Source organism: Pipistrellus hanaki (genome assembly GCF_964339955.1).
Source record: "Pipistrellus hanaki genome assembly, chromosome: 2".
NCBI classification, from domain to species: domain Eukaryota; kingdom Metazoa; phylum Chordata; class Mammalia; order Chiroptera; family Vespertilionidae; genus Pipistrellus; species Pipistrellus hanaki.
This window is the reverse complement of record NC_140504.1, coordinates 35,327,065-35,341,789: the sequence shown is the minus strand read 5'-3', so window position 1 is coordinate 35,341,789 and position 14,725 is coordinate 35,327,065. Positions and strand designations below refer to the sequence as shown.

Sequence of the window (14,725 nt, the reverse complement as noted above, 5' to 3'; positions counted from 1 at the left end):
GCGTTTGCCCCAGCTCTGCCGCCACCTGGTTCCACAGATAGATGCCCGGGCTCACTAGGACCTGCCCCTTGGGGAGGTTCTTCAGCGTAATTTTGTTTCTGGGCTTACCAGGCTATTTGCTGTGAGCTGAGCATTTTAGGGTGCACTAACACAGTCCCCACCATCCAGCTTTGTAGCCATTGCCTGCTTTCATGCCCTCATTGTCTTTGTGGGATTCTGTCCTTACCCTTTAAAATTCCTAAGCAGTTCTTGAGGTTTTTGAGGGAGTAAAAGTACATGAACATTCCCAGGAGTAATTTTCTTAAGACATTATAGAGAAGTTCACAGTTTGCATTTTGGTGCTTTCTGTTGCCCAAAGCCAATTACTTTTTGGAAGTATTAGGTGTTTTGCCCGGGTTGAATCAAATTAGCCCCCATAACAAAACAAAAATGTGTTTGTTTCCTATATTTTTAAACATATGCTTTAGTTTAAAACGTGCCATCGCTATTTACTGGCTTTGTTTTTCAGGTGTTCTTGCTGGTCATGACAACCGGGTCAGCTGTCTGGGTGTAACTGACGATGGCATGGCTGTGGCAACAGGCTCCTGGGACAGTTTTCTTAGAATCTGGAATTAACCGTGCATACAATTTTGCTGTTCTCTATTGTTATCTGGAGAAATCAGTGCTACAGCCTATAGCTGTGATAAAAAAAAAAAAAAAAATTCTGTCTTATATTTGCGGTTGAAAATTTTTCTATTGAGATTACTACATACAAAAGGAAGCTTCCAGTAAACTACAAAACAGAAAAGGATGAAAAAAGAAAAAGAAAAAAAAAGGCAAAGGTGCTTGCTAAGATCAAAAGGACCAGTGCATTGAGCTCATTTAACCTTGAAGTTTTGCTTTCACTGTTTATTGTTTTATTTGTGTAGAACAAAATGTACACATTATAGCAACCTGTCATGTTTGCTTTCATTGATGAAATTCATTTTAAACTTTGTATACACTTTTTTTTTTCTGTAATGGGGACACCAGGTACAGTAATAGGTGGAGGTAATACCATGTGTCTGTCCTCAGGTTTGAAGAGTCTCCTTGAATTCTGACATCCCTTTTTAATTCAAAAGATCCTGGTTGCTTTCTGTGTTAAGAATGCTGACAGGTAGGTGCCTGAGGAGAGCCCTTTTGAGTTTCATTAGTTTCTTGGTGCATCCTTTGCCATCTTATCAGTTTACATAAGTGCTCATTTCAGTCCTTTGAGGGGAAGATAATCTGAAGGGTCGGGGATGGAGATTTCACTCTGAAACTTCAGACATATGTAAGGAACTTTATTAATAGGTGGACAGCAATAATCTCATATAAATGATTCTTGGCATTTTAAAAAGCAGATTATGATCAAATAACACTCTGGGTAATCCTCTACATAGCTGAGCTTTCCTATTGGTTTCATATTCCAGAACTGAGTTTGTAGAGTATACTCATTATTCCAGGACATGGATGAACACTTGGATTGTCCTTGCACTTGAAGAACTTCCCCCAGTGTTCTGTCAGTACGCATCTAAACCTAAGGAAATAGGATAGCGTTGTTTTGAAAAGTGTAAAATCTAACCAATCACTAGATCTGAGTAGTTATAGTTGTGATGGGGTGGCTTTATGAATTCATGTTCACACACATGAAATCTGAATTGATGTAAACTGTCACATTTTAAAAGGGAAACATTTAAGCTCTGCTCTTTGAATTTCTTTCCTTCACACAAAATACTGGTTTCTAAGTGGTGTGGCTCTGCTTTGAAGAATGGCTAGATCCAAGTGGCTCCATTTTAAGGCCAAAAGGAAAATTCCAAGAGTAAGTACTAAAGGGGTCAGAAGAAAATACGAAGCAAGTCATCCTGCTGCTTGTCAATGGAATAAAATGTTGTCTATTACTAGACAGAGCCATCATGGATTTAAACAAAGATACTCTCCCCCTTGGATTTTCTCCTACAAATCTATCTGAATGATTGCCATGGGAAGATTGTTAGTCTGCTTGATGGTGAAGTGATGGGTTATCCTGATACATTATAGAAGTGTACTGTTAAATCAATAAACTGTCACTGTTGAGTTAGGTCTCTGTTAACTTTTGATCACCTGGAACCCTAAATACTCCCATTTTTTATGTCAATTCTCATTTTTATATCGTGAATGTGCTAGTAAGTGCACCAACTATAATGAAGTCAGTTTTAACATCAGTTGATATTGAAAAGAGAATAAAATGAATAAAGGAAGATTAAGATATGGGTCCAAAAAACATACTTGTAGGTGGCAGGCATGAACATATATTCATTTATACACAGATTTCTATGAACTTTTTGCTATAATATTTGTGGGCTATATCACTTCATAAAGAGCAGCTCTTTGAGAATAGACAAGAGTATTGTAAAGCAAAATACAAAAGGGGGTGAGGGTATGCCATGTAATTCAGCTATTCATTCCAAAATCTTAAGCACTTCTGCCATGTGAAAATAGCCTTGTGTAGAGAGCGATCCCCTCTGTAAAGTTATTCTAGGAACTTTAGTGAGAGGCACACAAACTATAGTTCTATGGTCTTAAAGATGTTGATCAAAATGATTTCTTTTACTGTGATTAGTGTATGTGGATAGCTGAAAAGCAATTCCCATAATTAAATATGTACCAGGTAACTGAAACCTACTAAGATTATGGCTAATTACACATGACCAGATGGTAACCTCCTTATCACATTTATTAAATTTTTGCTTTCCAGTAATAAGGGTTCCAGTTGGTAAATATATTTACTTGCAATTTAAGTTCAGCTGATTAATTCTGTTGTTCATGAGACTTCCTGATGTCCAAAGAACAATGTATAATTGGTAGAAACACTGTAGCTTGAATTTTAGTTTTTGAAGACTTAAAAAATATGGCCAAATGTAGTTTTAGAGAACTTGTATCATCAAGAATATGGCCCTGGCTGGTTTGGCTCAGTGGATCGAGGATCAGCCTGCGGATTCAAGGATCCCAGGTTTGATTCCGGTCAAGAGCATGTACCTAGACTGATGACAAGAACAGACCCGGAGATAAGGAGTTATGGGTCAGATTGTTGGACCTCAAAGGGAGGGTGGGAATAAAGGGGAGAAATCAACCAAAGGACTTGTGTGCATACATATGAGCCTAACCAATGGTCAAGGACAACAGGGGGGTGAGGGCATAAGTGGGGAGAAGTGGGGGATTGGAATGGGGGGTTGAGGACAAATATGTGATACCTTAATAAAGAAATTAAAAAAAAAAAGCATGTACAATAGTTGCGGGCACATACCCAGTAGGTAGTGTGCAGGAGGCAGCTGATTGTTTCTCATCGATGTTTCTATCCCTCTCCCTCTTAAAAAATCAGTAAAATATATTAAAAAAGAGAAAAAAATATGGCTGGTTTGGCTTAGGGGTTGGAGCATCAGCCGCCAACCAAAGGGTCACAGGTTTGATTCCTGGACTAAGGCACATAAGTTGATTGCAGTTGGGTCTTGGCCCCTGTTGGGGAATGTGCAAGAGGCAACCAATCAATGTGTCTCTCTCACGTTATTTGTCTCTCTCCCATACCCCTCTTTCTAAAAAATTAATGGGAAAAACATAATCAGGTGAGAATTAAAAAAAATACATTGGAGTTAACTGAACCCTTTTTTTTTTTTTAACCTTATGAGAAACAAGTTTTATTTGTAGACTCTCTAATCACCTCAAAGTTTTTAGAGATCTGACAAGAATTTTCTTAAAATATTTTAAAGACATATATTCTTTTCTAAAACAAATAGTGGCCTGCCATGTGGTTAACTAAATCATCCAAAAACCTGCTCAAGAAAGGACTTCTTGCAACCATGAGCTAGTCCCTCTATACTTGTGACTCCAAGGTTACACACACCATATTGAGATCCATGTTCATAGAGGCAAAGATTTGGGATTAATATTTCAACAATAAGAGACTAACAAGTAGTTCTTTTAATTTAGATTCAGGTAGATTTATGACAAAAGTGTAGTCTGTTAGACATAATTGATGTAAGAGCTGGAGTATGGGGTAAACAATTTAAGAGTTAACCTAACAGATGTTGACTTCTCCAGGTGAGAAAATGCAATTACTGTTAAAAAATACTGTGAAATATTATATAATTGACCTTACCCAGCATTTTTGAGGTCTTAGATTTAATAATACCAACTGACAATTTTAAAAGTGAAAACCTTCAGGGAAGCTTATGCTTTGAACACTGTGAATGTCTCACATAAGCCCCGCCAGCAAGGTTCAGTGATTGAACATTGACCTAAACCAGGAGGTCACAGTTCAATTCCTGGTCAGAGGCATATGCCTGGGTTGTGGGCTCAACACTCAGTAGGGGACATGCAAGAGGCAGGATCTATTTTTCTCTCATCATTGATGTTTCTCCCTCTCTGAAATCAATAAAATACATTTAAAAAAAAAATAACAAAATAGCCAAAACCGGTTTGGCTCAGTGGATAGAGCATGGGCCTGCGGACTGAGAGGTCCCGGGTTCGATTCTGGTCAAGGGCATGAACCTTGGTTGTGGGCACATCCCCAGTGGGGGGGTGTGCAAGAGGCAGCTGATCAATGATTCTCTCTCGATGTTTCTAACTCTCTATCCCTCTCTCTTCCTCTCTGTGAAAAATCAATAAAATATATTTAAAACAAAAAACAAAAAAACCTAACAAAATAATCGTGGTTTATTTGTTATATATAAACATATGAAAACTGATTAACCTCCCAAAAGCTTATTTTAATAATTTCCTTTCTACAATTTTTCTAGTCTTTAGGGTGTAGGCCTAAACAATTCTTTAAAAAAATTACTATATTCAACTTCTAGTTCCCCTTTTGCCATGTGGAAAGCAAAATTTTAAACTTTCTCTCATCCTGTTAGAATTTTTAAGACCCACAAGCTCAACTGTCTGTCTTGTGAGGAAAGGTAGCACAATGATAAAAATGGCATTCTAAATTTGATTAAGTTGAATGTAAAGTACTTTATACCTGTTTTACCCTCGTTCATTTTGAGTTGTCCTAATTTTAGGGTTTAAAAAAATATTCGTTACCATAGGTACTCATGAAAATGGTTTGTATTTGAATGTATTAGCACCGTTTTAGAGTAAAGGTACAACTTATATTTAGCAAATTTGTTGGCATGTTGATAAAATTTCGTCATTTTTTTCTTAATCCAATTACCCTATAAGATAATGCAGCACTATGAAAAAAACTGGTTGTGTTCAATGTGCCTGACCAAAAAAAAAAAAAAAAAAGAAAAAAAGAAAAATCATACAATATTTCTTAAAGAACCTTGGAGGTATATACTTGGTATTGCCAGCCTTTGATGTGTCACACAATGGTGCTCTATCCTGTTTTTTTTTTTTCCTTTACAAAGAAGCATCTGAACACTGCATTTGCACATTCTTACCAAAAGCATTCACATCTAAGTGGGTTTTTAAAGTTTGATTAAAATTTTTTCACTTAGAACGGTTTTTACATACTTGTAGCCAACTGACTTGGAATGTCAATAGTACAACTATGGAAGAGGTGAACATACTAGATTAAAGTTCTTGTAAGAGCTTTAAACCAAACAAAAGATGGATTTGTTCCATGATTTAGCAGTATTCTTGGGTCTTTCTTACAGTGATTCATTCCTTTATTTGTACAGTAGCTCTGTGAAATGTCGGCTGTGAATTGATATTGTAATCAATAAAGTACTTTAACCAGATTTCATGTGGCATATTTTAAGTCAAATTTAGATTTTAATATTAAGTTCCAGAACTAAACTCCAAGCCAATGTCATAAAGGCAAGAAGGGGAGCAGTTAGGGGCAATCAGGCAGGTGAGTGGTTAGGAGCCAGTGGTCCTGGATTGCAAGATGCAGTCAGACATTCCCTGTGGGGTCCCGGGTTGGAGAGGGTGCGGGTCAGGCTGAGGGACACCTCCTCCCCCTCCTCCCGGGCATGAATTTCATGCCCCAGGCCTCTAGTAGATTTGTAATGAGCTTCCAGAGCAAGAGATCGTGGTGCTACATTAGTACTATATTAGCTTACCCTTAAAAGGACAGCAAATTTTTATTAAAAAGCAAAATTAAGTCCTTCTTTCCCTGAAACTCCCTTAGGATAAATAATTCCATTGCCTATAGGGTAAGTTTTTGTTTTTAAAAAATATATTTTTATTGATTTCAGAGAGAAAGGGAATGGGAAAGACAGAAATATCAATGATAAAAGAGAATCATTGATCGGCTGCCTTCAGCATGCCCCCTACTGTGGATCAAGCGGGCAAACCGGACGTGTCCTTGACTGGAACTGTACCCATAGTGAAGTGCCATCCACTGAGCCAAACCTGTCAGGGCTAGAATTAGATGAGACAGTCTGCCCAAGATAGTTTATATATCTACCATAAAATTAAGAGCAAGACTCATTAAATGCCAGTATAAATGCTACATTTATCAACTGTCAGACAAAAGTTTTATTCTCACCTTGCAAGTTTGCATGTAATTTTGTAAAAAGTTTGAGGTTATACAAAGTTTATAAATTAATATGCAAACACATAGTGAACAAGAACTCTGAATTACATCAGGTGTAACTTACATGATTTCATAGAATTCATGGGCTGAGTCACAGGTGCACTTACCTCTAGGCATAAAGGTTGGGTTTATTATTTTAGTGTCCATTTCCAACATTCACATATTTTCAAACTTGACCAGTTGGAATGCGTTCGAACTTACTACAAACTTATATACCAGAATCATAATTCCTGCACTTCCCAAATGTTAGCATGCATCAGGATGACCTGTATGTCATCTTTTAACAGAATGCTGACCCCCAGAGCTAGTGTTTGATTCTTGGGTCTACGGCTCAAGAATGTATAACTCTTACAAGCTGACAAGTGATACTGTTGATCCAAGGACCAAACTTTGAGAACCACAGTAGTATACTAATGAGTTTATACCAAACCAATATGCTGCTTCAAAATTTCAAGTACTTTGTATAAATTTAAGAACTAGAGCTTGTAACTTTAGACATCAAGTTTTCATGCTGCAGGTGTTACCTGATCCACACTTGTTGGTGGCCTGTACCAATTTTGGTTATAAAGCAAAAACAAAAGCTACAAATTAATATTTATTGCACATTTGGCATTCTAGTGTCTGACCTGCATAAAAATATATTTTTGAAAGGCTTATGACCTAAATAATATTCTCCTTAAAATATTCTGAAAAACAGTGTTGTTGCACCACCAGCTGTGAAAAGAGAGAATGGCATCCAGGAGCCTCAAAGGCACAGAAAAGGAAGCACTGAGTATTACGAGAAGAAAGGAGCCTGAACGTCATTCCTCCCATGGAGAAGAAACAGTGTCCTCCTTGCTTTCTCACAAGCACCTAGGGGATTGATGCTGATCTAGTGTTCCTCCGGGCTCCCTTCTGCATAACAAAGCCCTAGAATGTCATTTTTAAAATGTTTCCATGTAAGTTTCAATTAGTTTTTAACACACACACACAGTACTTGAAACCATAAACATTTCATTAAACTAAAAAATACAGTGATAATTTTTAACCATGCCCTGGCAAATTCATACAATAAAAGGAAAACCACCACCGGGGGACAATTCATCAGTATCCTCAACAAATACCTTCTGAAGAACAGAATTTGTACATGACTATAACCACTCAAATTTCAGACCTCCCATCTCTGGCTGTTTTTATCACTTCAAACTTCTAAAACTTAGCTTTCCTTACTGTACTCATAGTTGAAGCTGAAAATGTTTCTCTAGAAACATCAGGAAGCTATTTCGACCCAGATACTTTTAGAATAACAAACTTTATACTGCTTTACATTAGCTTTAATGGGAATATAAGGAGTAAACAACAGCTTATTTATTAGTGGTTTACATACCTGCCAGAAAGGCAAAAATGACTGTAACTTGCAAGATAATACACTCAAGAACATTACATACTCCTTTTTGGTGGTTAAAACAACATAGTAGGTATAAAACAAAAGTGACTATTCCCATTAAAGTGACATCAAAAATTAGTTTTGAGAAAGAGCATTCTCTAACTCCTGGATGCCAGGAAGAAGAGTGTTTCAGAAGCAAAAACAAAGAGAGCCCTAATTAAGAGTAAGGCCCCACCCCTCAGGGGTCACATAATTGGTTCTGCTGTTCTTAATTCATCACTTCAACACATCAAACAACTTAGCCTGTTCTTTACCCAGAATTAAATTAAGAGATACAATAACACTCTTCAGAAATGCAAACACCCTGAGATAGATCATTACCAGAATCTACACAAGAATTTGCTACTTAGGTATAGTGAGTACAATTCATATTTAAAATCATTTCATAAAAATAACTGTCCCAAATCATCCATGTTGCATTTTTCTTCTATGATGATCACCAAAGCGATTTCTATTGTTAAGATTCTTCTTCATTGCTTGAATGTAGAAACTGCTTAGTAAAATTCTCCAGCTCGTTTTTAAGTCGAACAGCTTTATTTCTAATTTAAAAAAATGAAAACACCAAAATCATTAAGGTCAATTTAAAAACGCATTCCATCGAATCTCAAAAAGTAAAGAAAAACACACACTAGCCAACTGCTGCTACATTCATCTGAACTCAGACTACACTATAAATACCCTTTTAAGAGTACTTTATGTGCTACTACAGCTCTGCAATAAACAGAGTTCAATGCTCAGGACTTAAAAGAATTACTTAAAGCACAGGAAATGGGAGTCCTATTGCCTTTCATGGGAGTCAAAGCCTAAGTCATGTTATAACTGTCTTTGAATTCTCTTTAAGCATCAAGTACAGAATAAGTGGTTTTATATATGGACTATGGTATACAAAAAAAAAATTTTTTTTAAATATTAGAATTGTATTTGATTGCCAACTATCCATACGAGGAGGAAAACTGGACCTAAAACTGATTAAGGAACACAGATTTGGTCTCTCATTCTTATGCTGTGCCAGGGCACACACACATACTTGAATGAGCTTCTCCCTTTCTTTTTATCTTGGTCTTGTTTTGCTGAGTGCACATACTTGAGGTCATATAAGTTAAATGTACATATGAATTCGATTGTATATTTCTTCGAACCACTCTTCTGAAATAATAGATAAGTTCTATCTCAATGGCTGAGCCTGATCCAGTAACAATGGAGATTCCAATTATCTATAATAAAAGCGTAATATGCTAATTAGACGATGTCCTTCTGAAGAAGATGGGACTGTGAGGGAAGCCCAGGTCCTGGGTGCCAGAGGGAAGCCAGTGCTGGTAGCAGAGGGAAGGCCTACTCTTGCATGAATTTTGTGCATCAGGCCTCTAGTGATATATATATTTTATTTTCCTCTTAGAAAAAGGATGAATTAGGAGATAAAAAATATTCATACTTATTCAAGTCAGTCCAGCCAAAATCATTAAAGTACATAAGTGCCAATTATCTGTTTTATCATTTATGTTTTGCTATGACAAGATGGAACACTATTTAAAAACCTCCCTAAGTGAAAAAAACAAAAAAACTTCTACTGCATATATTTTTATCAACTTTGAAAGGTTGTCTCTGGGAAGATCTCACTTGATAGAGTCTGAGGCTGAGGTGCACTGAGAGTGTGCCTGCTGTCAGATTGGGACACCATGGACAGACATGACCACACGTGCTTTAAATCTCAAAATTCAGGACACAAGGACAGCCTCTCCAATTTGCAGACATTTCAAACTGCTCTTATGTGGGCAACTTTATGTAGTAGTTATCCTGGTAAGTAGCAGCAGGGACTAACTGATCCTTAATGACTTCCTCAGTCATAAGTAAACCAGCAAATGGGTAATGAAGTAGAAAGTTGTTAATTGCCAAGAAGTAGAGACCACATGGTGAAACTTGTTTCCTAAAACAGAATTTAGACCCCCGAGAATCCATGATAAACCACATTAAACCAGAATTCCACATTATACTACTTGTTTTTTATAGCCTTGAATATTCCACATGAAAATGGAAGTTATGGGTCTTGGAAATACAGGTCTAAAAAGTGATACTTTTAATTACAGAACTTATGCTCTCAAAAGGGACTAATATAGTTTAACAGAGAGTTCGAAGTTGACATCTAAAAGCATCCATTTACATCAGATGTTTCTTGTTGAAATTAGCATTCATTGAAATTTCAAAACTATGGAATTAAATATGGAATATTATAATTTAAGCCATCAGAAAGATAGTTTTAATATAATCATTTGTGATTTACATAATTATATTTTGGTAATGAGACCAATAAATGTTCATATTATGGAGAAAAAAATGCTTTAAGTACCTTAAAAGCTTTGAATTGTTTTGTATGTCCTCCAATTGATCTATCTCTTTGGAAAATCTAGCAATTTCTTCTTCCAGGTGTTTTTGTGTAATATCAACTTGTTGGCAAAGGCGAGCAAAAGTGGTTGCCATTTCCCTTAAAATAAAAAACAATTTTATCAGCTCTCACAAATGTCTTAAAATGCATGGGCTTTCAAAAGATTATATAAAAGATCACAAGTTTAAAATACTCTTAAAAACATAAGGTTTTAAAGAACAAAGTGCTAAGAATGGGATGAGGGAGGCATGGAACTTGTAAGTTTAATATGACTGTGGGCCTAATTCCATCTGGCTTCAAGATCAATGTTCAATAGGCACTATTTCCACTGCCATATGGTTGTAAACATGAACAAGCTATAAAAAGGCAAAAGATGGGTATATTTCTTCAGAAGCACAGTAAACCTTACTCACCTCCTGCCATAAATTACTGAGAACAGAAAAGAAAATTTCATTAATCCTATTAACTTATACAAAAAAATACTTTAAATCTTAACATTTAATCATGTTTCTATTATAGAATCAAAGGGCATTACTTCTTTGGCGTGCTAGTTCATGTTATATTTTGTAACTGGGAACATGCCTAGCAGGTATATATTTCTATAATATCATTAAGTGGCTTACGGCACTCATTTTTCTCTGCCAATTATTCTCCTGTACATCTTTCCCATTCCATGATCTTTAATTACCAATACTGAACAAATGAAGCATCTTTCATTATTTTAATGTTTTATTAAATTAATATACAGCTAGTATTACTTTGACTGAGTAATTAGTTAAAGTTATCTCCATTAGAGTATGATATCATCTAGGATAAGGATCAAGTTATCTTTAACTTTTTATTTCCTATAACATCTAGCAGTTATTGTCACATGGTAGAAAATAAATGTTTGATCATCAGTTGTATGGAAAGCTTTATTAACTTTGTTTTTATGTGAACCCCAGCTGATTTCTGTTCGGAGGTCCACCTATATTCAATAGGAGAAAGATCTTCCTTAATATAAAATTAGAACTATTATATATGCCCTTGTTGGTTTTGCTCAGTGGTTGCAGTCTAGATCCCCTCCTATTCGGGAGGCAACCAATGGATGTGTCTCTCTCACATCAATGTTTCTCTCTCCTCCTCCCTTCCACTCTGTCTAAAAATCAAAGGAAAAAAATATCCTCAGGTGAGGAATAAAAAAACAAAAACAAAGAACAAATTAAAAAAAACCTATTATATAAAACAGGAGTTCAATAACTATTTGGTAAATGAATGAACTAATTTAGTGGTCTCAAATCTATGTCCTCATAGTCTTCATTCTCTATAGCTCTATTAGGTTTTCATCTTGTGTCTGAAACAATACAATCTCCCTGCAAATTCTTATCTCCTTAATCTAAACCATTCTATATACACCACACCACTGCAAAGCTATCTGTCCTGTCCTAGGGCTAAATATTAATGATATCACTTCCAGGATTCCTAAGTACCCAGGCTCCTATCCTACTGTTAGGTTCATTCTTGAATGTACTCCCCACCCCCATATATACATTTCTCACTGAAACTCTGTTTCTGAAAACATTCCTTTTCCTCTACCCTCCTGCCTTTGGTTTGGGCTGTTTTCTCTGCCTGTATCTCCCCATTTTGTACATTCTACCCATCCTCTAGGAAATCTATACTGATCCACTTTCATGATTTCAGATTCTAGTGCCTCATATTAAAAAGCTCTTAAATTATCACTTTTTACTGTTATCATAATGATGTAAATTATGTCTTCCATTAAGTTGTAATCATGAACTTTTTAATTCATCTCTCAGTAGTATCTAAATACAGATTATTATGCACTGACTTAACTGGAATTCTACATATTTTTACTAAATCAATGAAATATTTATGATTCATAAAAGAAGATATTCAATGGACCCACATTATTTATGTTAACAACAAATGGGTTCACATTGTAATCTTTGCACTATACTGTTATTTCTGCATGCATGGCATATTTTAATAAAGCTGAAGATGAATTTTTCTTTTTTCTCATGGAGATGAATTTCTCAACTTACTGTTGTACTTGATGGCTGCAGTTTGCACTTGTGAAGCTAACAATCATCTGCAGTTTCTCAGTTGCATAGTTCACAAACTGCTGCTTAAAAGCTCTCTCTTTGGCTCGGGTGGTCCAGGCCAGCCTTTCATAAAGATATAAAGCTCCATACATACTTAATGAAAGAGATATGAGTTTCCAGCCTACAGTTTTCCAAATCTGAAAGATAAATTTACAGCTCACTTTGACAAAGAAAAACACCGCTGGGGAGATTGTACTCAAAGGAGATTGAGCTATAGATTTTATGAGTCAGATCCATGTTTAAGAAATTTATATTCATTCTCTAAGAGAACCTAAAGTTATCAAAAACCAAACAAGCTGAAAAAGGAGTAGCATGTAAATATCAGGCAAGAAGTTTGATAACCTGCTAGATATTTGGTGAAATGATTTAATACATCTTGAAAAAGGAGGTCATTTCTTATAGGTTAGGTTTCAAAAACCAAAACTTGTAAACTGATACTGTTAATGATATGAATTTTATTTTTTAACATGTAAGAACTTACTAAGAAGTAAATGTTACTACTTTAAGGCATATCCTTTTGGTATTTAGATAAGATTAGATATGGGAACTGGATCATTCTTGTTACTTCATATATAAACCATTTCTTTGTGTGCTGTGGTGGAAAAATAGTTGGAAAGCAATGTTGAAGGACAAACTAGTTGGTGGTATTTCTTTCCTAAAGATGCATTAAAAAAAAATGTATATAGTGTTAATAATTTCACTATACATGTATGTCAAATCATTGTTATACACCCAACACTAACACAATGCTAGTGTCAATATATTTCAATTTAAAAATGTAAGAAGAGGCTTATGAAACTCTTCTTAATTCACTAACTTTAACTACACCTTTTGATGTCATTTTATAGGTCCTGAAAACAGAATATACCTCTCTCTTTGCGATAGAGCAGAAAGCTTTGTAAATTTTCAATTTTCATTATAATAAAAAGTACTGTTTCTTACCACTCCGCCGACGACAATAATGCCCATAGATGTTCTGGAAGTAAGGGAAGCTAATGTTGTTATTAAGGTAACCATGATTTCTTCCTGTGATGCATTATCTGGTGTTGCTGGATTGCTGGGAGTAGAAGCTAAAGACCTAGGGAGCTAATAACATTGGGTAAAAGGATTATAATTAAACAACTCTAAATGGAATAAAGTTTACTATATTATACTGTATTTCTTTTAAAATTATAGTAGTAAATCAATGAAAAGAATGAGTTTACCATAAATACACGAAGAAAATAAGTGATCTGAAACTTATTTTGATGACATAATTTTCTATGACTTAGATATTGTAAAGAATAATGAATTTTCATAATATACAATGAGTTTATCTGTAACAATAGTCCTTCAAATTAAACCCTGCCCAGTTTGCCAAAGTGGTTAGAGTGTTGGCCTGCAGACTGAAGGGTCCCAGGTTCAATTCCGGTCAAAGCACAAACCTCTGATGCAGGGTTTGATTCCAATTGGGGTACATATAGGAGGCAGCCAATTGATGTCTCTCTCTCTCACATCAATGCTTCTATCTCTCTGTCTCCTGCTCCCACCGTCTCTAAAAATCAATGGAATATCCTCGGTGAGGTTAACAAAACTAAAAAATAAATAAAATAATCACAAGTGGCTCAGTTGGTTGGAGTATTGTCCTATACACCAAAAAATTAAGGGTTTGATTCCTGGTCTGGGTGCTTACAGGAGACAACTAATCACATTGATGTTCTCTCTCTCCCCACCCTCACTCCCTTTCTCTCTCTAAAATAAATATATGTCAGGTGAGGATTAAGAAAATAAACAAAAATACATTATAAGAAAGTTCAAAGATAAGCCACAAATTGGAAGAGTATATTTAGAAACTGTATATCTGATAAAGGACCTGTATCTAGAATAAATAAAGATCTCCTACAAGTCAATTAGAAGCCAATAACCTAATTAAAAATTAGGTAAGTGATTTGAATAGACATTTTATAAAGCAAGATACGTGAATGGCTAAAAACACATGGGAAAAAAAGCACATGAAAAGATGTTCAAAATCAATATAATCAAAACTACAATGAGATACCACTTCACATACTCTAGGAATAAAAAAGACAGATAATAACAAATCTGGGTGAGAATGTTGAGAAACAGAACCTTAACATGTTGTTGATGGGAATATAAAATCCAGCCATTCTGGCAGTTCTTCAGAAAGTTAAACATATTTGCCTTTGGTATAGCAATTTCACCACCAGATATATATTCGAGAAGTGAAAACAGATGTCTACGTATAGAAAGAACAAGAGTGCACTGGCCAGTGGGATTAGAGCATCAGCCTGCTCACTCAAGGGTCG

The 14,725-nt window shown here is 35.6% G+C and overlaps 2 protein-coding genes and 1 long non-coding RNA gene across 6 annotated transcripts in view; 2 read left to right on the top strand and 1 right to left on the bottom strand.

The window, feature by feature from the left end:
- The window catches only part of LOC311618213, a 31,664-nt gene extending 27,226 nt beyond the window's left edge, over nt 1–4,438 (top strand). For both annotated transcript variants that reach the window (XR_014794275.1, XR_014794276.1), the window contains exon 2: nt 4,284–4,438. This is a non-coding gene — a long non-coding RNA (uncharacterized lncRNA). The remainder of the gene's footprint in view (nt 1–4,283) is intronic.
- GNB4 (G protein subunit beta 4) overlaps nt 1–5,711 on the top strand; it is a 41,797-nt gene extending 36,086 nt beyond the window's left edge. Inside the window, exon 10 of the mRNA XM_084875566.1 lies at nt 509–5,711. Coding sequence (XP_084731692.1) covers nt 509–615 — 107 coding nt within the window. The 3' untranslated portion in view covers nt 616–5,711. The remainder of the gene's footprint in view (nt 1–508) is intronic.
- MFN1 (mitofusin 1) overlaps nt 4,807–14,725 on the bottom strand; it is a 35,142-nt gene continuing 25,223 nt past the window's right edge. For all 3 annotated transcript variants that reach the window (XM_084875548.1, XM_084875549.1, XM_084875550.1), the window contains exons 15-18: nt 13,362–13,505; nt 12,360–12,556; nt 10,282–10,416; nt 4,807–8,476 (exon numbers count right to left, since the gene is read on the bottom strand). In XM_084875548.1, coding sequence (XP_084731674.1) covers nt 8,395–8,476; nt 10,282–10,416; nt 12,360–12,556; nt 13,362–13,505 — 558 coding nt within the window. In that variant the 3' untranslated portion in view covers nt 4,807–8,394. The remainder of the gene's footprint in view (nt 8,477–10,281; nt 10,417–12,359; nt 12,557–13,361; nt 13,506–14,725) is intronic.